The sequence below is a fragment of the Sclerotinia sclerotiorum genome, genomic scaffold, assembly GCF_000146945.2.
Source record: "Sclerotinia sclerotiorum 1980 UF-70 scaffold_8 genomic scaffold, whole genome shotgun sequence".
Taxonomy (NCBI): Eukaryota; Fungi; Ascomycota; class Leotiomycetes; order Helotiales; family Sclerotiniaceae; genus Sclerotinia; species Sclerotinia sclerotiorum.
Window position 1 is genome coordinate 659972 of NW_001820828.1, and position 12662 is coordinate 672633.

Below are 12662 nucleotides of genomic sequence, written 5' to 3' on the forward strand. Positions count from 1 at the left end.
GTGACTGTGAGAAAGTAAAAAGTTCAATACCCAATAATATAATATCTCGATGTATTTGCAAATTCCTGATTTTCTTTATGTTGTTTGCTGTCTATTGTGTCTATTGTTGATGAAGCTCCGGTGAGCTCCTCGGTGGTGGTTTATGCCGAGCCGAGATCGCCAAAAATCTGGGGTAGCGGGTCAATGATAATAACAGACATCACTCATGAGATACAGCTCTGGTCATTCTCCATTGTACATAGATTTTTATTATGACCAATTTACTTTGTTCGAGGTCGCTCTTTGGAGCTTCCCGTATATTCTCACATTTCAATGGCTTCACTCCAGCGGTTAGGCAAATGAGGCGCAGAGGATTGGCAGATGCTTCTTCAAATGATATGACTCTCCCTCTGAAAGGGTATAAAGTACTAGATATGACCCGAGTGCTTGCCGGCGTAAGCTAGAACCCTGTGACTTCAAAGGAGGCCTCTGACAATTCCACAGCCATACTGCACGCAAATATTAGGAGATCTTGGGTATGGTTGCTATTCCTCGGGCCGTCATTCATGCTCACGGATCTAGTGCAGAAGTGATAAAAGTCGAGCATCCCACAAAGGGCGATGACACCAGACATTGGGGACCTCCTTATGCAAAATACTTGGATGGCTCGGGGAAAGAGGGGCCCGGAGAAAGTGCATATTTCTTTGCTGTAGCCTGGCCTCATATTCCAATCTATCACAAGCTCCACGGCTCACTGATCACTAGGTAAATCGAAACAAAAAATCACTAGGACTTTCCTTTAAACATCCATCGGCAGTCAAAATTCTTCATAAACTCGCTGCAGAAAGTGACATTCTCGTTGAGAACTACTTACCGGGTTCACTGAAGAAATATGAGATGGACTACGAAACCCTGCGAGAGATCAATCCGCGACTAGTATACGCTTCTATTACCGGTTATGGCCAGACAGGTCCGTATCGAAACCGAGCTGGATACGATGTTATGGTAGAAGCCGAAATGGGGCTGATGCACATCACGGGAAGTAGAGATGGACCACCCGTGAAAGTAGGAGTTGCCGTGACTGATTTGACGACCGGCTTGTATACTAGTAATAGTATTATGGCTGCTTTGTTGGCAAGAGGAAGGACGGGAAGAGGACAGCACATTGATGTTGCTCTATCTGATTGTCAAGTTGCTACATTGTCAAACCTGGCGAGTTCTTGTTTGATAAGCGGGGAGAAGGACGGGGGGAGATGGGGGACTGCCCATCGTAAGTGTTTTCTGATCTTGTTGAAAGCTCTTTCTTACAATAGTGTTAGCATCGATTGTACCATATCGTTCGTATAAGACGAAAGACGGGGATATCTTATTCGGCGGAGGAAATGATAGATTATTCGGACTTCTGTGCGATGGGCTTGGACGCTCAGAATGGAAAGAAGATCCAAGATTTGTCATTAACACATCAAGAGTTGCCCACCGAGCAGAATTAGACAGCTCTATAGAGAAGATCACGCAAGATAAAACGACTCAAGAGTGGCTAGATATTTTCGAGGGCTCCGGACTACCATATGCGGCCATCAATGACATCCAAGGAACATTGAATCATGAGCACGTGTTGGCAAGGGATATGGTTACGGAGATGAATCATGAATATTGTGGTCCCATAAAGATGGTCAACACTCCAATTAAATATAGCGAAAGCAAGCCAGGTATACGAACAGTGCCCCCTATGCTAGGACAACACACGGATGAGATTCTCAGGGATGTCCTGGGTATGGATGAATCCGATATTCAAGCATTGAAAAGGGAAGGCGCAGTGAAATAGAATTATATAGACATCCTAGATATTGAATACCATAAATATACCTTGTCAATATCTTTGGGCTTCCCTCAAACACAACCGCGCAAAGCATCAGGCTAATTCGAAGGAGCGCGGTTTTTAACACATCACATGATTTTTGAACATGTGATTGCCAGTTTATTCATCACCAGACCACTTTTTGTACTCTCTCATAACGACATCTACAAGTATTTTGAAGAGCATCAACTTCTACACTTTCGACAGGCCGAAGCTGTATGTCAAGGAGTTTAATCCTAATTATAATCTTTGCTGGGATCCTTCAGTACGCGTGCCGACAAGTCGATATATCAATTGTTTCTGGCTCTTGCTATAGGGTTAACACGGCTTTCAATTATTCAATTGATTTCGGTCAACCAATAAATTACTCTTTCAATCCTGATCATCAATTATAGATACTTATCACGCTTGTCGCGACCCAGCAGCTCTGTTAATTCTCGCCGGCGCAAATATAATTGCCTTGGCCGAATACCAATCAACCACGACAGACATGGACGCGCCAAACAATACTCCAGCTCCTGCAGCTGCAACTGGAGCCAATGACACAGCTACGGGCGAATCATCTCCTCCTAAATATGTCCCTCAATTCTCTGCCGCTACCGAAATGATTCTCCAGCGCATGAAAGCAGGAATAACTGGTGGGCTGTCCAGTATTGGCATTACAGGGACACCACCGGGCTACGAGGAAATGCGCAGAAACGTTATGTCAGGCATGAAAACTACACAGAATATGCAAATAAATACACCACCACCAAGATATCAAACTAGCAAAAAGCCAACGCCTAAAGCCGGTGCCACACCTAAAATTGAAACTCCGACAGGGTCTGTAAATAGTGCAGGAACCAAAAAGAGAGGGAAAGGGCCAAGGGCGGGACAAAAGCGGAAAAGAGTCAAGGATGAGAGTGAAAGTGCGGACGAGTCTGATGCTTTAAGTGGTCTAGGTGGAGATTCAGACTCGGATGGTTCGAACAGTGCGACTACGGAAATGCCAAAAATTACACAAAGCGGGAGACAAATAGTGAAGCCGATACAATTCGTTCCTACACTGCCCGAGGCAAGCTCGAGAAAACGGTCTTCTGCGTCAGCACATAAGCGAAGCCAAAATCAAGAACAAGCCTTATGCAAAAGATGTGGGAGAGGCAATAGCCCTCAGAATAATATGATAGTTTTTTGTGATGGATGTAACTTAGGATGGCATCAGATGTGCCATGATCCCGTGGTTTCGGAAGAAGAGGTGAAGGATGAACAGGCTCCATGGTTTTGCAATGATTGTGCGAGGAAAAGGGGGATTAAACCGGCACCATCTAAGAATGACGGTGTTAGCTGGGCCGGCAAAACAATAGATCAGGTATTCCTCAAACTATACTTTTTTGCTCTAAACTTCTTAGCTAACAAATTCTGTAGAGAAGGGCATATCTAGCAACACTCCCTCATCCCCAACTAGTAGAGCTTCTCGTCAAAGCTTCAACCCTTCATCCAGATATGCCCATATTCCCCGCAAATCCTCCACCCCTCCAACCCCGCCAATCACAGAATACATCTCGCCTCACAACAAATCACGCCGCACAACCGTTCCCTCCCTCCGCCACTTCCACAGCAGGTCTCTTCTCTCGTGCAGAATCAAACCCCAACGCCCCAATGAACTTCATTCGTAAAGTAGGTCCTAATTCCACGGCTTCCAATATCACCCCTTCTTCAATGTTTACCTCATCATTCCCACCGACACCAGCTTTCGCTCATGCCTCTTCCGCTCCACCTACACTACCCCCGCAAACCACTGGAAATACCGAGTCAAATGGACACACCAATGGAATGGGTAATGGACAAGGTCTGTCACAGGAAAGCAGAGAGTCTACTCCAAATAGTCCACCATACCCTAAAGCTGGAACAGGCCTTATGAGTAAACTGGGCCCGGACGACGAAGATATCGAGTGGTTAGTTGATAATGGAGATTTTGAGGCTTTTAGTCATACGGTTTATGATGATCATGGGGAAAAGGATGCTGGGGTTTTATGAAGGACAGTTGAGTTGACTAGATGAAATGAAGCCGGGAAGCACATTAAAGGGGACTGGTGTTAATCTATGGCTACTTGGATGATGAGGCTCTACGTGGATCAAAGAACGATTCCGGGTTGGCAGGTGGTTGCTTGTTCAGCATTTTTGGGCGAACGCGTTGCATTTTTGTACATAAGATTTGCGGTGGATATTATCGCTAGCAAGGTGCATGTATATTGATTATGTATGAACATAATAAAATACTAATTGCTCCATCATCCACTGCAAAGACAATACTAATTACCTAATATTCGTTTACAAATATGCATTGGCCCAATAGAAATCTTCAGATATGTACTTTAATCATATCACAAATCTTAGCTCTGACTGCCGTGGTGGCAGCCCAACCTGACGTCTTCTAGAGCTTACAATTAAACTCATAGCTTGCACTACCAGCTTAGAACGAGGTCAATATCCCTAGTTTTTGAAAATCCCTAGCTTTAGAATGCATTTTGTAATCACATACTCTAAACACATCCATGCGTTCATCTCATATCTCATCAAACATTTCAAACACGAGAACAAATCCTTAACCTAGTACGCGAGAATATAGTTACGTCTTCCATCGCAAATATTTTAGGAGCCTGTTTTCTCACTCTTATTATTCATGCAAAAGCAGATGGAGATGATATATGTTTTTATGTCTATCTAGCATACGGAAATGTTGTTGGCTTATATGGTTGCTATTTTTAAATACTGATGTATTATTTTCGTTCAGCTTTTTTTGAATCTGACATTTGGAGCTACACCCCTAATTTTAGATGATATATGTAGAGGAAAATATATTGATATGGTACTCCAGTACGGTAAATGCGGTTCATTTTGATGATGATGATGATGATGATGATGATGATGATGATGACGATGATGAGTAGTGAGGACAATGAACTTATTGCTAAAATGCTTTGTGGTCAATTCTTCTGGACTAGAAGTATATGGGAGAATATTAAAAAAAAACAAAAAACCAAGAGTTAGAGGCCAGGGCGCGAGATACCGACGATACTCGCTGGCGTATAGATGATAGTATCGAAGTGCTGAATACTTGGAGGAAATATAAATGCTAATTTTGGAACGTACAAACGATTACCTGTGTCTTTGATTCTGGCTTTGACTTTTGGGTGGTATGCTGACTTTTGTACCGAGAGGAAGAAATACTAAGCACTATTTTTGCATCTGTTTATGGACTTTGTCTCTTGACAACACCACATCAATGTTCTTTTTCTCATCGTTATAGGTTAGTTTGAAAACCGGCTCCTGAAGTGTCGAACAACTGTGGTTATTATCCTAAGCACTACTACGATTGGATGAACGATTAGAGACTATCTCATGGAGATAACTTGCTCGAATATTCACTGTAGTATAGCAGTTAAAACGGGATACATGAAGAAGAATAATCTAATTTGATGGGCTCCGTGTCAGATAGCACTCTTTGTCATGATCCACTAATACCTCTGAACTCCTCAGAAAACTTCCAAGTTCCAGCAGTAACAAGGAGAAATAGCCGCTAAAAAGCAAGGGAAGAAAACAAAAGATATCCTATTTCCTGAAGGATATAGAGTCTAGAAACTATGCTTATTGTCTGTGGCAATATAACACCCAAGCAGATAATCCAGTTTCAGTATCCTGTCCAGTAATGCCAGTCATTGAATCATCAGGTCTATAATGTTTACTAAAGGAGGCTGTGATATTCTGAGCTATGGTTTTTTATATATTTCCAGAGAGCATGCATGATACTATACCTGGGTACCATCATCAATCGAACTCGGAAAATGTGTTGAGAGACGTAAAAGGGTTAATTTCTCTATTGGGTTTGCCGAGCAGAAACCATGAATCGATAGCAGCTTTCTCGTAGCCATAATTCATCCCCAAAAAAGAATTTGATGTTAAATGCTCGCTCTCAAACTGAGAATATGGCTCGAAGACCAGCCCTTTACCTCTGAACCCACACTGACTTACATCACAAATGAGATTGTGAGGACAAACCCTTCAAGAACCCCAAGACTCTCTTTACCAACTCTGGCACAACTTCAGGACTTTTCGACAAGTTATGTGTAGCACCCGGTAGAACGGCAGAATTCTCCTCATCAACCTTTCCACCTCCTTTCTTCACAATATCAATCCATCGTTTTACTAGGGCCTCTTTATCAATATATTTCGGAACATATTCATCGTTTCCAGAGTATAAAATGCACAACGGGCTCCTAGCGGCCAAGCTTCCAAAAGTCTTTTTCAGTTGCTCGTCCGTAAGATCAGAGCTGAAATAATCATCATCCCCATCATGATTTGGACTTGTTAACGAGAGCCATCTCCTTGCACACACAGGCGATTGGAAGAATCCTTCCGTAGCACTAGATGGTAAGATTTCTTCACCATCACCAGCATCAACCATTTTTTGTGCTAGGGCGATGCTATTTTTAAGAACATTTGCATCCATTTCCTGACCCAAAGCTTCACGATCGCTTACTGAAGCTTGGATAATACCTCCATCAATTGGAGTGTTTGTTTTGTGTCCGGGTCCTGTTAGGTATTCCATGACATCTTGACAACCAGTAGAATGTCCCATCAAGACAATCTTGCCTGATTTGATGGTTCGGAAATAGGCAACACATTGAGATAGTTCCTGGGCATCATTCTTGAGGCAGGAGATACCCCATCCAATATACGCGGAACTTAGAAGAACTTGAGCAAGGCTCCAACCTGCTGGTAATGCATCTGAGATTGATGATGGATATGGTACAGTGAGTAAACCATCAGATAGACCACCAATGAAGACGACAATGTTCTGAGGGTCCGAGTCTGAAGCTTTGGGTGTGTGTTCGAAAGCAGTCAGTTTAGGTGTCTATGGTACATTAGTAAAGGTACTATAAAGAAGTATTCCAGCGTCAACAAAGTCCAACAGCAACCTTCAAACTTATATTCGTGATTACAAAAGAAATAACTATATGAATGCACATACGAATAAATGCGTGACACCTTTCCGCTGAGCAGGGGCCATGAAGGGCATTGTGATATATTCTCAATTCTACTTTGCTTTTGGGGTATCAAGAAAGGTCAAATTAAACTCAAAGTACCAGTAGTGACTGCAAGATTGGGAAGATTCACAATGCCGCTCTTTAAAAAACACAACTGTTGGTTGATCATGGGAACGGCCAGCCAAAAGTGGAAGTCTGATACCCACTGCGCATATCGTTTTATCGTCAACCCTACTGTCTATCACGTGCACTATACTGACAGGGGTAGCAACTCAACCCAGATGAAATTTATCCCAACTTCTAAATCTTTTTCCGTCCATTCAATTCACAACAACACGCTTTACCACCACGATTAATATCCCTTCCCTTCTTTTAAATACATAATCTTCAAAATGTCACCTTATCTCCCAACCCCATCACCACTCTTCCGCCTCCTAACACCTCTCCTCCAATCCTTCAGATCCATCACCCTCCCCTCAATTAGCTCAACAACACCCCTAAGAACCTTCAGCAGCACTCCCTCTCTGCACAAAAAGAACCCTAACAGCAAAACTGATCCTCGAGTAACCCTCATCCGCTACCATCTCCAACATCCTAAGACTCCTCGCCCACTGCGTTTTTCACGTACGCGCGCGTTGAGACATTGGACTATTCATCGAGCATGGATGATACTAAGACGGAAGAAGAGGACTGAGGAGGAGGGAGAATTATACAGGTATGTTATACACAGCCTAGCAGGGGCTTATTTTGCAGCTTTGTTATTTTTTCACAATCCAATTCCTACTTTTTTTCTTTCCAACTCAAGAGTCAAAAAATTATTCAATATGATGAAATATTCCGGATGTTAAACACATTATACTCCGAGAGCGCAAAACCCATGTGGAGATTTCCGTTGCCTTCCTTCTGATTGTCTATTCCCAATTCATGCCTAGCTAGGCCTTGTCTTCAACTTACTTACCTACCTCTTCCTCGTGATATCTTCCCTCAAAATACTAATACCAACTCTTCATTAGACTCCACCAATCAATGCACAACGCTATGGAAGACCTCCGGCTGCTCGAAGGCGCTGGCCAAAAAGAAGCTGGTAGACTATACCGCGTAGCCCTCGAGAAAAAAGGAATTTTCGGAAAAGATGGAATTCCAATTGAGTACGCGAGGGCACAAACCGATACACCAGCGAAGGAACCATGGAATCATGGATGGACTAGAGGAGTAGAGTAGACGGGTATGAGAAATATGACAACAATAACATTGCAAAGGTAAGCAGTTGAGCACGCACATCTCATTTGTTTTGGTATTGGTTGAGGGTAATATGATGATATACCTTATTCACAGACCTGTTCTGTAATCTTCTATGTGGACAAAAAAAGTACCAACTGCTGTCTGATTTCTCTTCTATCTACTGTTATGTTTCTGGAATTGATAGCGGCGTATTTTGCTAACAACTTATTAGGATTTGTACAGTGAATATGGAAGAGAACTTTGAGAGATAGATCTCACGTAAGAAAACATGCACCATATGTATACTAAGTAGTTATGATGAGCTTGTTTAACGACATAAGAGTTAAACATGATTCGGATCCGAAAACCCCGATGCACTTCAGACATGCTATACGACGGGATTGAAGTGTGGGAGCTAGAACCAACGACCAGAATCGCGCCAAGTAAGCGCCGTGAAAGACGGGGAAGGACGTCGTTCATAAAGTCTGTACGAAGTTGCGGAAGAAAAGTTCAATTCATGTAGTAATCGGGCCACAACCACGAGCCCGTATCAGACGGCATCTGCTATGTAATCCTATGCACAAAGTCAATGTCTCTCCGTCTGTCTCCATTTCTCAAATATGCATCGCATCGCCATTCAATATCCATGTAAAAGTCCATCCATAACCATATAACCACCCAACTAAAACCATTAAAACCCAACGCTAATCTGCAATACAAGCAAGTGCACCAACGCATTCCCATCACAAACAACATCGAATTATCTCTCTGGCTATCTTCGAAGGGGACGTCTAGCAAGCTCCTCCCCACTTGTCGAGCTTTTCTCGTGACATCAGAGGTTTATGTAAATGAAATCCCATTATGAGAGGAGCAGGAAATCAAAAACAAATACAAGAATAAGGGAACCGAACTGAACCGAACCGAACCAATCCCGAAGCCCGATAATTTTTGGGCCTGTTTGTGGGAAAGAGTAAGACTGAAATAGAGACCGCCGTTTCGTGGTTGATTGCCGTTGAAAAACATTATCTAGCCTGGCGACTCGATAGAGAAACAATTGAATTTGTTCGTGGAGTACATCGGTATCATTGTCAAATCAGTTCGTGTTCCTGGCGTGTGGGTCTTTTGTCAAAAGGTACAAATTGCCGTTGCCCTTTTACTGCCGTCAACATTCCTGCGGCAGGTTGAATTGCCTATATACTTGCAACAGAAGAGGCATTTTCGACCCGCTCGTGCATCGGTAGTAATGGTTGCGAAGATGCCGCCGTTTCCGAAACCTTCCAATTATATCCTATTTCGATTTTTCCGTCTTGGTTCAGCATATCCCCATCCCCCAAACTCCGTTCGCCTATCCTTACAGTATAACGCAACATCCAGTACTTTCCCCTTTTTCAAATGTTAAGAGGGCGGCTCGTGTGGCTGCTTCAAAAACATCGTCAACTCCATCTCCAGTCAAAGACGAGCATTCCAAGTATTTCCTTGCACCGATAGCCTTTGCAATATCATCTGCCTCTTTCGTCCCCACGAAGTCAAGGGACTTCTTTCGCATCTCCTCTCTAGCCACAGGATCTTCTCGCAAGTCCTTTTTCAACCCAACGAGTATAATGGGAACGCCTGGACATCGCTCGTTTGCTTCTTCGACCCACTAGCCAAAACATTAGTACTTCGTATCAACTTTTCCCCAGAAATTGCAATCTTACTTTGTGTTTGACGTTATCCAATGAATCTGGAGTGTCGATTGAAAATCCTATTAAAATAACATGGGCTTTGGAATATGCCAGTGGTCGTAATCTCTCATAATCTTCTTGTCCCGCTGTATCCCATAATGCCAATTGTACGGATTTTCCGTCAACTCTGCAATCCGTCACATAATTTTCGAAAACGGTTGGAACCTAAAATAAGATAAGGTTGTGAGCATCACCCAATTGGCAAAGATAAAGCGCAAAATTGCTGCGGACTATAACATACGTAGTGCTATATTTATTGTTAGTAAATATGCCAAAATTTTGATTCCTGAAGAGATTTACCGTTGGGAAGTAGCCAAGTGTAAACACACTGAGTAGAGAAGTTTTACCACAAGCACCATCTCCAATTATAACCAACTTCCTGTAGTAATGTCAATATCAGGTCTTTCACGGCGCGCGTTGCGTCATTATAACAAAAACTAATGGGGACGCGCTGACATCCGCCCTAAAAAATGGTCTGTTGCTTTTGCTGATTTTAAGACCTCGGATATAACGAGGCTGAGTAGCAACACGAGCCCCCATACGCTCTCCACGATCGGAATTCCAATCTTTCCAAACTTCATGAAATGTACCAACGTACCTTCGCATGACATTTTGTGCCGGTTGTTGAGTCATTATCGCGGGATCGTATGATATTGTAGATATTGTATTGTCGTTGTCGGTAGAGGTAAAAAGGATATCGCGCCGAGGATTTTAGGAGAAAACCATGCAACTATGGAGGTCGAGAAACTATGTTTGAAGGGGTCAACAACAATTCCGTCAAGATTATCGTGTGGATTCGAAGGAAGAATTATCGGAATGAGAGATTGTGACGAAATGGAGAAATTTCAAAGCTTCAATTTTGAAGATACTCGGACATAAGTGGCTCTCAGTGGGATGGATGAACCGGTGAAAGGTAAAACGATGAATATTTACCTAGCAAATGGATCCTTGAGGAGCGAGTGTCTCATAAAAGAATCGAGGAAGAAAATAAACACACAATGGATTTGTGAAGATGGGTATTTTTGGAGAAGAATTGAAATTATGCTTGGGTTTATTGACGATATCTCCTTTTTAATTGTTGCGAGTAAAGTTAAAGTTAAAAGAAGAAGCCGGGTGGAGATTTCCGAAGAGTGAGAAGGCTGAGCAGTCGGACCGTGCACGTCTTTTATTTTAGAGCTCTGAGTTGGGTTTAGTAGAAGATCCGTGAGATCTGCAATGAGCTTCCCTTATGCGTTTGATGGGAATGTTGGAAAGTGTGATAATGTGATAATGTGATAGATTTAAAGGCAGCTAGCGGTTGAATTTGGAACGTTGCCAGAGTGCAGTCAGTGAGGTGACAAACAGGTGATGTGCTGGGAGAGCTGAATGGATTTGAGTCAAGGTGGATGTTCAAACCTCCAGGAATCGATGTGAATGGGCAGAAGGTCCTCGGTTGGTCATAGGTAGCTATCGGTACGTGTGCTGAATAATGCTGATGAGTAAGTGGATTCGGAAGTATCTCCTTGTATGGTATGATGTATGATGTGAAGCTTGGTAGGCACAGCAAGAAATGAGACAAGACGAATCTAAGATGAGAGAGAGAATGATCATGAAGCAGAGGATATACCCATATGCCCATACGCCCTACCTATGATATCCAGAAGAGTAGAAACGTGGAGGGAACAGATGAAGGGGGAGCTCAAAACTTCCAAGTACATATTGGCATATACTGATTTTCACTCTGAACGGTTTTGTGCATATGCAGTGTTGATGGGTTTCTTGCTTTATGCATCCTCAAGGTCTAGAGTTTCAGTCAGTTCCAGAACTTGACTTTGATATTTTGAAGTTACAAGGTCCTGCAAGCCAATCTATCCATAACCTTACTGAGGAGATGCTGAGATGTTGTAATCTTACAAATGATTCAGAACATCAATGCCCACCGGTGATGTACTAAATAAGGATCAAACTTTATAGGGAATATAAAAAATAAGAGGGCGCAAAAGATAAATAAGTTCATTAAGGTTAAAATAAGAATAAGAATAAGAATATTTGGATGGTAGTGATAAGTGATAGTGATAGATCAAAAGTCCTTAAAAGGCACATATAGATTAATAGGTAGTTCTAACTAAAATCAGTTGAATAAAAATCATCTGATTGAATGTAACCGATGCCATTGAAGTTGGATGTTCAAAATGATCTATTGATTTCAACTACCAAGTACTTACACTTACAGATCTACCGAGTGTATTGATTCTATTCATAGCCTCAAGCAATATTAATGTCATTCAGTTTGATCTCCTTATGGAGTTCAAGGTGCCTGGATCGGTAAGGTGCGGGTATCAAGGATACATTATCTTGTTGATTCTATGCCATTCTTAGAGGAGGTTCCCATACTTGAGTTCTATACCCGTCCTTAGAGAGGTTTCACACATTTGATTCTATTCCCGTTCTAGGACTAGAACTGATTGTATGTAGGTATGTATGGATATGATTGATTCTATCCCCATATTGAATCTATCCCCGTTCCTAGGCGAGCTTCATAGATTCCATCCCTTTATAGGACTAGAAGTCATCCCCGAACTGATTCTATCCACGTCCTTATTCATCTAGAGCTAGAACGTATCATGCTCACCAAAACGATCCCAGAATATTCTGTATGCATTTTCCCCTTCAAGTATGCAACATCAACTGCAGTATCTACTATCTACTCCATACAGTCAAGGGCGACGATGACGGGAGTATAACTGGTTGAGTTCGGATGTGGAAGGTGGAAGGTGGAAGGTCACTTTACAGTAGATACAAATTTGTAGATATCCCATCCAGGACTGCATCTCGTCCTTATATACGAGGTTTGATGACTCAGCCACCTCACTT

At 42.5% G+C, this 12662-nt stretch overlaps 4 protein-coding genes across 4 annotated transcripts; 2 read left to right on the plus strand and 2 right to left on the minus strand.

Moving 5' to 3' along the window:
- Positions 1-251: 251 nt before the first annotated feature.
- SS1G_06568 (hypothetical protein) lies at positions 252-3853 on the plus strand (the record flags this gene model as incomplete). Its single annotated transcript, XM_001592277.1, has 5 exons — positions 252-434; positions 745-1249; positions 1299-1751; positions 2233-3155; positions 3242-3853. The coding sequence occupies 5 exons, from the start codon at positions 252-254 to the stop codon at positions 3851-3853; spliced, it is 2676 nt and encodes an 891-aa protein (XP_001592327.1).
- Positions 3854-5849: 1996 nt separating this feature from the next.
- SS1G_06569 (hypothetical protein) lies at positions 5850-6896 on the minus strand (the record flags this gene model as incomplete). The annotated part of the gene is made up of 2 exons (XM_001592278.1): positions 5850-6731; positions 6849-6896. 2 exons carry the CDS (start codon positions 6894-6896, stop codon positions 5850-5852), a joined length of 930 nt encoding a protein of 309 aa, XP_001592328.1.
- A 360-nt stretch (positions 6897-7256) lies between these two features.
- Positions 7257-8357, plus strand: SS1G_06570 (hypothetical protein; the record flags this gene model as incomplete). The annotated part of the gene is made up of 3 exons (XM_001592279.1): positions 7257-7579; positions 7878-8012; positions 8318-8357. 3 exons carry the CDS (start codon positions 7257-7259, stop codon positions 8355-8357), a joined length of 498 nt encoding a protein of 165 aa, XP_001592329.1.
- Positions 8358-9436: 1079 nt separating this feature from the next.
- On the minus strand, positions 9437-10442 carry SS1G_06571 (hypothetical protein; the record flags this gene model as incomplete). The annotated part of the gene is made up of 4 exons (XM_001592280.1): positions 9437-9727; positions 9783-9974; positions 10110-10188; positions 10408-10442. The coding sequence occupies 4 exons, from the start codon at positions 10440-10442 to the stop codon at positions 9437-9439; spliced, it is 597 nt and encodes a 198-aa protein (XP_001592330.1).
- Positions 10443-12662: the final 2220 nt, after the last annotated feature.